General features: G+C 46.4%; 1 protein-coding gene across 3 annotated transcripts; it reads right to left on the bottom strand.

The window, feature by feature from the left end:
• Positions 1-916: 916 nt before the first annotated feature.
• Positions 917-13195, bottom strand: LOC146694711 (P2Y purinoceptor 14). Of its 3 annotated transcripts, none has more exons than XM_085430991.1 (3): positions 13122-13195; positions 11855-12021; positions 918-2583 (listed from the first exon to the last, which is right to left on the bottom strand). In XM_085430991.1, the coding sequence occupies exon 3, from the start codon at positions 2579-2581 to the stop codon at positions 1532-1534; it is 1050 nt and encodes a 349-aa protein (XP_085287117.1). In that variant the 5' UTR covers positions 2582-2583; positions 11855-12021; positions 13122-13195; the 3' UTR covers positions 918-1531. The 3 variants fall into 3 exon arrangements, with proteins under 3 accessions (XP_085287119.1, XP_085287117.1, XP_085287118.1); XM_085430992.1 differs by having other exon boundaries at positions 11855-12013; XM_085430993.1 differs by lacking the exons at positions 11855-12021; positions 13122-13195 and adding an exon at positions 7801-7873 and having other exon boundaries at positions 917-2583.
• Between the last annotated feature and the right edge of the window lie 80 nt (positions 13196-13275).

Raw genomic sequence — 13275 nt, 5'->3', positions numbered from 1 at the left:
GAAAGCTTTCACGGGCTCTTCTCCTCTCTGTCATGCTGGCTGGCTAATGGAGCGTTCGGTTTCTCTTTTGATTTTGCACGCACACAATCGCTCTTTGATTCTCTGACGAAGCTCGGCACTGAGCTGGAATCTGTGGGAGGATTCGGTAACGGCAGACAGGGAGGTAGATGTTTGACTTTCAGATGAAGTCATGACCCCTGCCTGGTCCCGGCTCCCCCTCCCTCTCCCTGTGTCTCTCTGGTGTGAGATACTCACTGCAAACAGTTCTGATGTGATGATTTTGAAAATGCTGCTGCTCGAGGTTATATGCTGATGGCTGCTGTACAGGAAGGAGGAATTCCTCAAATGATACTAACGAGCATCATGAGCTTAACCTGAAGCTCCAACTCCCGTCACTGCACACTGTCCAAGTTTATCCTGCACGTCTGCTGCTGTCATTGCTTTATCACATCTGTCTCTGTTTATGATCAATGCTTATCTGCGTGCTCACACACACACACACACACACACACACACACACACACACACACACCAAAAGATGACAGAAACAGCTGTAACATCAATCAGTCTCAATTCTTCACTGCTGCCTTTAAAAACTCCCAAAATATGTGTTTTTGATGTCAGAGCTGTGATTCAGACTGGCCACGTGTGATTTAACAATACCTTTACTGGGAATGTCATCAGCGCCCCCTGCTGGTCACAGGGTTCCATTACACTCCATTTTTTCCCCTTTAACTTTGTGTTTTTGAGGAACAGGTACTATCACCTCATTTAATTTACTTTAAAAAGAGGGATTTTAAAATGTCAGCAAAATAGTTATTAATATTTTTTATCCCACTGCTGCTCCTCGTGTACCTGCAAACAAACATGTAATGACAGATATGACCACCTGATGGCAGCAGAGAGGCATCAGCTGCAGTGAGCAGAGATTGAAAACATGACTAAATAGGAGTTATTTTAGAAGAAAGAAAAGCTTTATTTAAAATACAGACATCATAAAGCAGTTGTAATGACTCTGACAGCAGGAACACTATGACATCACAGTCAGATTGCTGCTCGTCCTGCGGTTTGACACGAGCTTCTAAAAAGAGGCGACTCGTGAGCAAATCAGCAGATTCTGCATGAACGGACTTTAATGCTGCAGGTTTGATGCCCACTCATCACAGTTCAGTTTCACTTCCACGTCAACACTTCCTCTTCCTCGCTGACCTTCCCTGTCCTCTCTGTCCTGCTTTTGGTCAGAACAATAAATAAAACCAAGAACTGAAGCTCTGAATACTTCTCTTATGTACACATAAAGGGATAAAAATATACATTCATGTCTCTTTCTATTTTACACATACAACTCCTGATTTACACACTTTTCTATCAGACCGAGAAACAAACAGAAGAGAGCAATTTTATTACAGCAAATAAAAAAAATACATGATTTCAGCTTCAACATTTAGGTTTTGCGTCTCCTCACGTCTCCTCAGGGGTCTTCTCCTCTCCTTGCCGCTGCCTTATTTGCCTTGTCTCCTCTCCTCGCCTTCTAAATGTTGCTCAGACTCTGCGCCGTGGTCAGGGACCTCCTCCTCCTCCTCTCTCGCCGCGACACTTTTCTCAGCAGCGATTCTCTGAAGGTTCGGCACATGAGGAAGTAGATGATGGGGTCGAGGCAGACATTGAGTGCTGACAGGAAGAGCGTCCCCTCTTTCACCTGCAGCAGCAGGAAGCGGGCGTACCGGCTGAAGCTCGACTCCGGCATCTGGCTCAGCGTGTAGGGGATGCGGCAGACGTGGTACGGCACGAAGCAGATGAAGAACACCACCAGGATGCTGAAGATGCTCCGGTTGGACTTGCGGCAGACGTCGCTGTTATCGCAGCGAACCCGGCGGTACGACTGGTAGATGCGGCGGGAGATGGAGGCATAGCAGAAGGCGAGGACCGCCAGAGTCACCCAGAACATTGAGACGCTGAAGATCGAGGACACCCGGTGCCACTCTTTGCCCAGCGCCGTCTTCAGATCCATGCACTTGCGGGCGTTTTCCTCGTTGGCTTCCTTGCTCGTCAGCAAGCTGTTGGGCATGAGGAAAACGGTGAGGAGGGTCCAAGAGAGGACGGCCAACACCCGGGCACACTTGGGGTTCTGCAGGTGGTGCAGGGAAAAGATCCTGGCTACTCTTGTCCTGCAGGAGGTGGTGGTGATGGAGGAGGGGGAGGTTCGGACAATCTTGACGTAGCGCTCGAGGCTAATTAAGCCCATGAAGAGGATCCCCATGTACATGGAGCAGTAGAAGATCACAGCGCTGTAGCGGCAGACGATCACGTGGATGTACCAGCCGCCGAGTTCCAGCTGAGCCACGATCCTGAACGGGTAGGTGCACAGCATGAGGAGGTCGGCCACCACCATGTTCTTCAGGTAGACCACCAGCCCAGAGTCGGCGGGCACTCTGAAGAAGATACAGGCGGCTCCGCCATTCAGAAGCGAACCCACCAGAAAGATCACAAAGTAGAGCAGGGGCAGGATCTTCAGGGTGAAGACGCTGTTGAAGTCTGCCGTCTGGTTGGACAGTAGGCTGGTGGAGTTGTTGTGAGCCATCCCTGCAAACACGAAGAACACAGTACGAGCTTTAGGATGATTACAGGAAACATTTTTCATTGGCATTAATAAAACGGGAGAAATCAGTGACAGAGGTGACGCTCTGTGGCTCCACCTGCAGAATCATTCTCTTTGAAATGAGTGATAAACGTAATCGTCACTTGGAGGAGGTGGACAGACTCTCTGTGGTCAGTGTTTGGTTTCCACTGACAGAGCTGCAGACTGTCTGCATGCACCACCACAGTGGCGTCATGGCGTTATGACAGAGCACAAAGTAACGACCGCTGAAGGCCTGAATCTGCATTTGTGCTTTAACCCATGTTCAGTGTTACGTTGTTTCTGTGCTGCTCGGCTGAAAAAACCTTTTGTGTTCATGCAGTGAGCTGCTCTGTTTACACTGGGCACGTGCACAAACAAGGTTTCACGGACGCTTCCTTTGTCCTGCTCTTCACGCACTTCCCTCCGATCCTGATTCATCCCAGTCCAACACGCAGCGCTCTCGTCCTTCATCTGCGCTGTGAAAACACTTACAGTCGGGTTTGACAGGACAGCACCGGCTGCATCGTGTGTTCCCGTGCTAGTAAAGTTATTTTTAACCTCAGATTTCTGCTAGTGGTCATTCCTGCACTAACCACACAACCTGCTGGCTTTAATTCCACCTGAAACACTATTTGGTTTCTTGTGCACCTACACCAGTCAACAGAAGCTGTTAGTGAATAAGAAATCCTGTGTGGAGATGGACACTTCCACTGTGGATCAGAAGAGCCGATATGAAGAAGGATCAGACAGCAGTTTCCATTTCAGGGAAGCAGCTAAACTCCTGATCAGGCAGCGTGTGGCGTGTCCCTGCAGTGTGCTGTTCCTCTTTTCCTACCATCTCCACATTGCTGATTGTCTCATAAAGCCACTGAATGCCCACAGCTTTAGAACGAGGATGTTTACTTCCTGTGCCAGAGCCACCAATAAATGGCCTGTTCCTTTGTTTGCTGCAGCTCAGAGCGAGCCACAGGGGACGATCATGTCGACTAAATGCACCAACGTGTTATATTATCGACCCTTACGAGGGTCTTTTCAGAGAACAAGAACAAACATAAAGTTTTTTTGATATCACATCACTCCAGGAAGCAGGCTCAACAAACTCTGAGTTCAAAAATAAACCCGGGAAAGGAATCCACTATCAACGGAGCGCCGATACCAGGATTCCCCAGACTTTACCCTGATATAACTTCATGTTAAATTAGACTTTAACCATCCATCCACTCTTTTATAATTATAATATTTCTGACTGTCTGAGGCAAAATTTCCCCGATTCAATTAGAATCGAATCGTGGATTGAATCGATTCGGGACCTTGTGAATCGAATCGATTCTAGAAATCAGTGACGATACCCAGCCCTAGTTGCAGGGCTAAGACTTTAACATTGCTTAAAATAATGCCGATTACATCTTGTGAACATCTGCTCTGCCAGCTGCCTGCACTGTTCGTCTGCAACCCCAAGCAAACCTAAGGCGTGCTGGACTCGAGCTTGGTAAACCAGCGGTGCACTTGACTCTCCTCCACATCCATAAAGTGCGCTACAAACAGAAACAGCTAACAGGTGGATTTTCCTGTTTCAGTGCAGCTAGCGATGGGTGGAGAACCACTTACTGCTGACGGGTGTGGACAGTTTAGGATCAAACCCACTTCTGCTGCCACGGGCAGCGCAAAAGTACCCCTTAGACTGCTTTTAGTTTAGTTTCCTTGTTTTCCACTGCATCATTGATTCTATCACTAGTTAGCTAACATAAGCTAATGTAAGTCTGTTAGTGGCAACCAACCAACCACATGACAGCACTGTAGTGGCACAAGATGGCGCTACAAACTCTGAAGACGTCAGCTTCACAGACGGACTTAAATAAGACCATTTTTTAGAGCAGGAGGCAAATTAGCCTTTAAACATGTGTGTGTCATGTCCACTGTAACACCAGAGCTCAGCTCAGAGACGTTAGCTAAGCCCGGTTCCTGGACCTGCGTCCTGGACTTCGTGGACTCTGCATTCTTTTGGGATACAAGTTCCCAAAGTTTGCATCTGTAGTATCTGATCATACACACTGAGAGGATGCTGACTATGCAATAACAGCTGCAAAGCTTCTGCTTTTACCTTTGACAGGCACAGGACGTGGTGCAGGACCTTCACTGATATTTCATGTTTATGAGACTTAGAGGGAAGTTTGCTTATAACTCCAGCCATTGTGTGAAGGCTGTAAACATTCACAGGAATCATTTGTTAAGTAAACGAGTCTCATCCAGATCCCCGATGTCATTCCTGAGCATTTGTTTGTTTGCTGTGACTCAGTTATGGAAACAAACTCACTTCTTTGAAACTGAAGCTCTCACGAATCAGACCAGCAGACCCCATTTGTTCTGACTCGATAGTAAAACACTCATACTCAGTAAAACAAGAGCATCCATTTCCTGGATGGTCTGAACCACACAGTGTTTGTCGGGCACAAACAGTGAAGGTTTCAGTGTCAGTGACTTTGATTGGTGCAGACGAGGCCAAGCACATCACTCCGGGCCTCCTGTGACAGGACTACATCAATGCTGTTATTACAAATAGAAATTCACCTCACCCACCCAGGTGAAAAAGGTTTCTGTATCAGGCTGTTTCTTTATCCACTGTGGACTGACTGCTGGACCAAAGCACACAGCATGTTAAACCATGAGGCAGGTGGGCTTCAGCAGCAGAAGACCACACTGAGGCCACCTAAGGTCACCTAATCCAGGTCTAAGGATAAGATTTACCAAAGGGGGAAGTTAAAAACTTAATCTTAAGAGTAGAGATAGTCTCTGTCTCCTGAATCCAAAGCAACATTTTGGATCAGCTGAAGGCTTTTCAGGGAGTTTTTAGGACTTCCTGATAATAATGAATTACAGTCGTCCAGCCTGGAAGTAATAAATGCATGAACTAGTTTTTCAGCGTCACTCTGAGACAGGATATTTCTAACTTTAGAGATGTTGCACAAATGGAAGAAAGCAGTCTTACATATTTGTTTAATATGTGCATTAAAGGACATTAGGTACCAGCTTGCAGAGCAGGACAGACGCAGCCAGGCTGCCTCTGTGTTAGCCCAGTCGACCAAAGGCAGAGACAGCAGCTATGCTGACGGTGGTTATCAGCGGCCTCTGTTTATCCAGGCTCTCCGAGTCAGACTTTCACTCTTTTCCTGCACCAAACCGACCAATTGTGTGACACCTACTCCAGTGAGAGACTTTCACAGAGCAGATCTATGTAGAATATAAAAATATTACAGACTGTGGGTAGTTGTTGCTACTTGCTGGCCACAGCTTTATTTTTAGCACTTTAAACTCGTTAAATCAAACTTAAATGCGTCAGCTGCAACAGATCAAAGTGAAAACCAGAAACAAACTAACAACAAGCTGAAGGAAGGAGGGGAAACAGGCGACCCAGCACAGAGTAAACCAGAAAAAACTACAAGCACAACAAAACCAGATATTCTGCTAATCTGGGCTCTGATAACTGACCAGGACCAGTATGTAACCAGTATGTAACCAGTATGTAACCAGTATGTAACCAGTATGGATAGATTTGTCGGCACATCCTCACGAGTTTGGGGATGTGAGAAGAAATGAATCCACACATTAACCCTCTGTGGTTTTTTTGATACCTTTGGCGGTGTGGATGGTTTGTTGCTGTCATTTCTTTGGTCGCTGTTTTTTCCACTTCTCAGCATGCATGTGAACGCACCCACACACACACACACACACACACACACACACACACACATGTAGGTTAAGAAAAAGAACCCTTTGGTTTAGCATGAAAACATGACCACATCACTTCATCTGAATCTTCAGTGCAGCTCGACCACAAACCAGCGGCTCTTCCTCTGCAGCGTCAGTACAAACCCTGTTTTTGACTCTGTGGTCAGAAATAAAAGATCAAACTGACACAAAACACAACTGAAGGATTTCTGAGTAAAACATGAAGTCAGCCTCAATCATGTCACAGAAGTGTTTTTCCTTGCAGCTCTGACTGTTATATTTCTGTAAGCTGCGCGTCCTGCAGCAGAATCTGTCCTCACGCTCGGGCTCCTGCGTTCGTGCGCCGTTACATCCTGACGTGTGTTTGTGCGTGTTTATGAGCTTGTTTGTGTTTGTTTTTGGGCTCGTTTTCTCATACTGTTGACATTATGTGACATGTTTCCACATTCTTGAATCAGTAAACCAAACAGAAACCTGCTGGATGAAACGACGTTAATAAAACAGCACATGCCGCCAGCCTGTGCAGGTATAAGCGAGCAACAGCTGGCACACTTATATTAATGTGGAAACCACAACCGAGGTTACAGTTGGCTGCTGAAAATCTTTCTGCAGCCGCTCGTTTAGAGCAAAACTGTTGAGTTCATCTGATTCATTTGCACCTTTGAGCTCTTTTGAACATCCTGCTCTCCGTGTGTTTGTTTCATCCATGCATGCTGCAGGAGAGCGCAGCTTCTGCCCTCACACTTCGCTCTTTCTTACAGCAGCTGGGAGCAACGCATCACCACAGCGTGGCGTTTACATCTGCTGTTCACACTCGTGACAAATATCCCATCAGCTGAGGAGATTACCGACAAACGTCCTCATCTGATGGTGATGCGCTTTTTCAGTTTTCTAAAACTTTCTGAGCTCTTCTGATGTTTGATCACTTCTAATCTCCCTTCCTTCCTTCCTTCCTTCCTTCCTTCCTCTGAGATATTTAAAGAAAAAAAGTTTTGAGTGTTTTCTGTGCGTGTAATAAGTTGGCCCGCACCGATGTGAGCTAATGTTATCTAAATGTCAGAGTTGCCTCACTCAGGTTTGCAGCTGAAAGGTCAGATCGTGTGTTAATGTTTCCTTCACTCAACAGAAAAATAACCTTTACAACATCCACAAAGTTTTATAAGTAAGAAGCGCTCTGAACGCAGAACAAAGTCACATGAAGCAGCTGAGCGAGCAGAGAGCAGCGTGGTGGAGCATTCTTCCCCTGTGACGGATTTATCCCGAAACAGTTTGTTTGAGCCTCCGGCAGGTTTTACTGCTTCTTCGGGCTCCGGAGCCTCGGTGAGCCGAGGTCCACCACGCTGCCTCCACACGCATCACGCCTCTACAGCTACACCTCTCTTACATTAATCACAGACTGACCCAATAACACAGCTCTGTCATCAGCTTAAAGGTGCATCAGATGGTTCTCTCACCATAAACTCCAGATGTTGCTCAGGCTCCCATACAGATGTTGCCTTCACCTGTGGTCTGCTTTCCTGCTCTGTGAATGGGAAGCTGAAGTGCTGCTGACAGCTGAGTCTGAGCTGTTATAGTCTGCAGTGGACTCCACTTCCTCTCTCTCTCTCTCTCTAACCCCCCTCCCCCCGTAGAGGAGCCCTCCTCCTCTGTGTCTGACTAACACGTCTATGCAAACATGATAACCCTGCTCCGACCGTTGCATGTTACAACACACTGCTGAGGCCTCTGCATGACAAATACTCCACAAATGCAAAATCTGATGTGTTTGCTGCGTCACAGCTGGATGTTAGCAGATGTTTCTAATCACCTGTGAATATGGTGCTGATATGTGCGCTGGTGTGGACTGGGTAATGCGTTAGGAATGAAAGGATGCCCCGTCGTTTGAACTCTGCAGAGAAAAACCGATGCAGCAGGCGAGTCCGTTTCACTGCAGCAGCTGGTACAGCGTCAGGGCGTCGGTGACAGTCGGAGGTGCAACCTGCTGGTATTAGACCCAAACACAGTGTCGTGACCTCATGCTGCCAAAGACGAGGAAGGAAAAGGTCAGCGGCCTGCAGCTGTAAACCCACTCCTGTTGGGGTTGTCTCACACTGCCCTTTTCCATCAGTGCGTACTCGACTCTCAGGGTTTCCACAGGTGCAGGTACCTGGTACCGAGTACTCGACTACCTGCTCTAAGCAACCATCCAAAAATGTGATGTGGCTGGATTGGCTGACCAATGGCATCGCTCGATGTGTCATGAGAGCAACTCCTTCACAGTGCCGTCTCTGAACTGTGACAAGATTTAAAACCAGAACTCTTCACATGCCACGAGTGTCCAAAAAATGCATCTACGTGCCTGAGTGCACTGAGGCGCTGCCACGCGATTGGCCGATTAGAAGCGAGCAGTTAGTGCGACTTTATTCTTTTGCCTCTTTGATTTGTGGTTTAAACATTTGCCTTAGAAAGACCTGAGCCGACACGAAGCCAGCATGAGCTGAAAGTTTGCTTCTCAGGTTCATCTGAACTTTTTTAATCTGCAGGGATTTTAGTTTTTTCCTGTCATGTTTTAAACTGACAGTTTCACAGTTTTCTGTCCCGACTTTGCTTCCTGCCAGCTTCATTCTGTTGTCACTGTTGTGCACGTCCTTGTTTTCGGGTGAATCCCTTCTGTAAACACTTCTCGTTCCAAGTTTGCATTTCTTGTAAGCTTCTAACCTTCTTCCTGTTGAGCTTTAGACCTTTGCCCCCCTCCCAGCCTGCACCCTGCGTTATTTTTGCTCGTCTCAGCCTCTTCATTCTGTTTCCTTTGTTCTTGTAACTGTTGGTTCTTTAATTGAAGCTTGTTTTTCACTTCCCTCAGAGGCCCGGGGTAATTCCGGGTCTGTTGGTTTGCATGAAATTAGTGAAGATGTGAAATATGAAACAGCTGCTTTACATGTATCAGAACCTCAAATTCAAAGATGGCCAAACAGGACATGGCGGCAGAAACCCGAGTGCAGAGTTTTGTCCTGCACTGTTCACCTGTCGCTCTGAGCAGATAACAGGATGTGTTTCAGACTATTTCTGGGCAGATGTTCTCACTGCATCTTTTTTTTTAGCTCCAGCGTTTTCCAATTTTAGCCTTTTAGATCTCTCCCTCTCTTCCTTTGTTCCACTATGATGGGGGCTCCTCCTGCACCTCGCCGTCCACTTCAAATCGTTCTTTGGGTTTATTGTGCATCAGGTGCAGTAATGCTAAAGTTCATCCATCCACTCGTATCACCCACAGGAAGTCGTTTTAGGATTTTAACCCGTGTTTTTAGGGTGTGGTTTTTAATTAGCAGGCGCTTCATCTTTACTGCACGCTGTCTTAATCTTCTGACTGGATGCAGCTCTGCACAGCAGGGTGAGCTGCCCCTGTGCAATTTGCAGTTTTGCATGTTGACCACGTGACTTTAACTCGTCCACAGCTTTGGTTGGTGACAATTATGGTTACGGGTGGGATCAAGAGAATAAGGCCCAAAACCAGGCTGCGAGTGGGTGATGTACTGCTGGAGTCCAGGTCAAAGGTCTCCAGACCAGTTAGTGACTCCTGGAAACCACCTGTTGCTAAGGAAAACCTGTACTCGTCTTTGTGATTGCGTTCATCAGTAGCATGTTGCTGCAGTCGTACTTTCAAAGGATTGTCTATGAAAGCTGGGGAGCGTGCCGTAGACTGGACTGGGCCGACCGCTGAGTGTCGACCGTCATAACTACAGTACATGGTGTTTGGGTGAGATGCTTTGTAACTTCAGTCACGATTTTCACCGAGATTTAACACAAGATCCAAACCACACTGTGCCACTGCCCAAACACAACATTCAAAGTATAAAAACTGTTCCTTTGTGTTACATTCATACCAAATCACGTGTTTGAAGCAGTTCTTTCTTCCACACATTGATTCTCTGTATGCCATCGATGAACGTAGAGATGCATCTTTGATTAATACAACATCTTTTAGACTTTCTGCAAAATGAAAAAAGTTGAACCTGATCAAAGTCCTTTCTAAATGATGCTCATCAAGGCACCTTTGTAGGCAGAGCTGTGGATACAGTGAAGAATAGTTATCGTGACAGCGGCGCTCATGTGCCGACGTGTACACAAACATTTCTGGGGGATTTTCTGTTGACCGGTCCAGCAGTTTGTTTCTTTGTCATCTTCGGTCCTGCTGCGTCCGCCCACGCTGCCTCGCTCTGCAGGAGAATGGGAGGAAGAGGAATCCAGCAGGGAGGAGGAAGATATCAGACACGAGAGGAGGAAGTGGAGCATCTCTGTCATTTGAGCTGAAACAACACTAAACATCTGCACAGCTGCAGGGACGCGCGCCCAGTGAACGCAGCCCTGCTGCGCTGCGCTCAGCGCGCATTTACACTCACTCACATCTGTTTTTGTATGGTAACCTACATTTGTTCTGTACAGCAGCAGACTGTGAATAAATCCTCGTGGTTACCGCTAACAGCAGAGGATCGTGGCTCAAGAGTTGGGAGTTCGTCTTGTAATCAGAAAGTTGCCGGTTCGATTCCCGGCTCGGACAGTCTCGGTCGTTGTGTCCTTGGGCAAGACACTTCACCCGTTGCCTACTGGTGGTGGTCAGAGGGCCCGGTGGCGCCAGTGTCCGGCAGCCTCGCCTCTGTCAGTGCGCCCCAGGGTGGCTGTGGCTGCAATGTAGCTGCCATCACCAATGGGTGGATGTGTGGATGACTGGATGTGTAAAATGCTTTGGGGTCCTTAGGGACTAATTAAAGCGCTATATAAATACAGGCCATTTACTATTTAGTCACATTCACGCTGTCTTGGAAACTGTGAGGTTGCTTTAGGATGATTTCACATGTCTTTGTATTAAGCTGGGCTCGCTGACGGGGCTCTGCCTTTTACTATAGAGGGCGCCGCAACCGTTGCTTGCCACCACTGACAAACAGCCCATCCCACTCTGAACACGTTAGTTTAACCCTAACAAACAGGATGGATTATGGAGAGATAAAAAGTCCAGTGGCTTTATTGTCATTCCAGCCATGTGCACAGTGAAGTGAGACAACATTCCTCCAAGACCACAGTGCTACAGATGACAGACAAACATGGGACCACAGAAAGTGCAAGTGTGCAAAAACTGCTAAAAACAAAAACAGTGCAACAGCAGACAGAAGTACAAAAGAAAAGTGCAACGATGACAGTGGGCTGTGCAAAAGTAACTCAGTGTGTGTGTGTGTGTGTGTGTGTTCCTGTCCAGCTATCTTTGTGAGGACCAAAATCTGCATTCTACTATACTTGTGAGAACCAACAGTCCCTTGTGAGGACACACTCACCGGTCCTCACAAGTTTGAAGCCTTTTTGAGGCTCAAAATGTGGTTTTAGTGTCAGGGTTACAATTAGGTTATGGTTTAGGGTTAGGCATTAATTTTTAATGGTTAGGGTAAGGGGCTAAGGAAACCATTATGTCAGTGAAGGTCCTCACTAAGATAGCTGAACAGCCTGGGGGAGGAAACTTTCTCAGTATGGCAGTGAGGGTACCTTTGCCAGAAGGAAACCGGGTGAAGTAGACAGAACAGCCTGGCTATGCTCTTCATCTCTCAGCTGGTCCTGCGTAGCTCTTCCTCATGTATCGCTGAACTTGTCCTGGTGTATCATCAAAAGCCTCTGAATCTGTCAGCCTGTCCTGACTGTGGACACCTGCCGTCCTCGGAGGAAATCAAACACGACAGTTAGCAGAATATTCAGAATTTACCTTTTTCTTAGACTCGCTTTTATAATTAATAATAATATTAATATAATTAATAACTTCTGCTGAGGTTTTGTTACAGTTTGGATTTGTCTGGGCCTCACGCTTTAATTTTTGCGCCCTCTAGTGGTTAAAATACTTCACCACAGGTGTTTGTCGCCCAGGGCTGGTGTTTAATCCTGAATGATTGTATTTGTCAGACCCTGATGCAGACTTGGAGTCAACACATGTTGGTCTGGTTTGCTCATTGAATTATTCCAAGAATAAGTCTGTTACATGATTTCATCCTGAAAAGATTTTTGTGAAATACTATTAGATCTCCTTCTGATTTCACTCTTTTGCTCACTAACATGTTTCAAAGATGTGTCCGGCAGCCTCGCCTCTGTCAGTGCGCCCCAGGGTGGCTGTGGCTACAATGTAGCTGCCATCACCAGTGTGTGAATGGGTGTGTAAAGCGCTATAGAAGTACAGGCCACTTACCATTTATATCCCCATCATGAAGTCTGTCCTTCTACAGAGCCTCTGCACATTCCCCACACTTTCATTTAGTTTCATTTCTTTTCATATTCTGAAGTCTGCAGATTTTCTCTGATCGGTTTCATTTACAGTCACGTGAACAGGACTGAAGGAGTGGAGTAGTGGAGAGCTGCAGCACTTTCACTTTAAAGATCAGAGGCTGACATCAGAAAATGACCTTGCGATGGTCACCTGAATATATTTTGCTGAGGTCTGAACTTTGAATGAACCCCTGCAGCCGCTTCTTTCTTTTCTTTTCAGCCATTCTGTCGGACATTTACCTCTGGGCTTGGGATCATCGGTCTTATTTACATACAATATTTTAAATAAGGCCATAACAACAACAACAACAATAATAATAATATGTCCTATTGAATAATATTTACAGTTTTCAAAAAGCCAAAAAGTTTTCTGAATTGATTTGCCTGTAAAGAAACAAAGATACTAAATGCAGAGGTGCAGGCTTTGACTTTAAAATTAAACATACTCCAGTATTCCTTATCTCTTTTTAGTTTTTAATCAATTAACTTTGTTTTTATTTACCTTTAAAAACAAGTCTTCGTTTTGTTTTCTTCTGTTTTCCCCCAGGAACTGGTCTTCGGTCCTGATCTAGTCAGACTCCGGGCTTTGGTTCATTGTGTGCCCCGGATCCGGCGCTCCCGGCCGGGTTTCTCCGCGGGTAGACCGAGGCCATAAC

Source organism: Copadichromis virginalis, linkage group LG14, assembly GCF_057382275.1.
Source record: "Copadichromis virginalis isolate Kocher_CV1m ecotype Utaka linkage group LG14, C_Virginalis_male_GT1.1, whole genome shotgun sequence".
Taxonomy (NCBI): Eukaryota; Metazoa; Chordata; class Actinopteri; order Cichliformes; family Cichlidae; genus Copadichromis; species Copadichromis virginalis.
Note: the sequence above shows the minus strand (reverse complement) of the source record. Positions and strands in the feature narration are given on the sequence as shown.

Excerpts from the sequence above, each read along its gene's own strand:
- LOC146694711 (XM_085430991.1), bottom strand. The coding sequence starts at position 2,581 with ATGGCTCACAACAACTCCACCAGCCTACTGTCCAACCAGACGGCAGAC.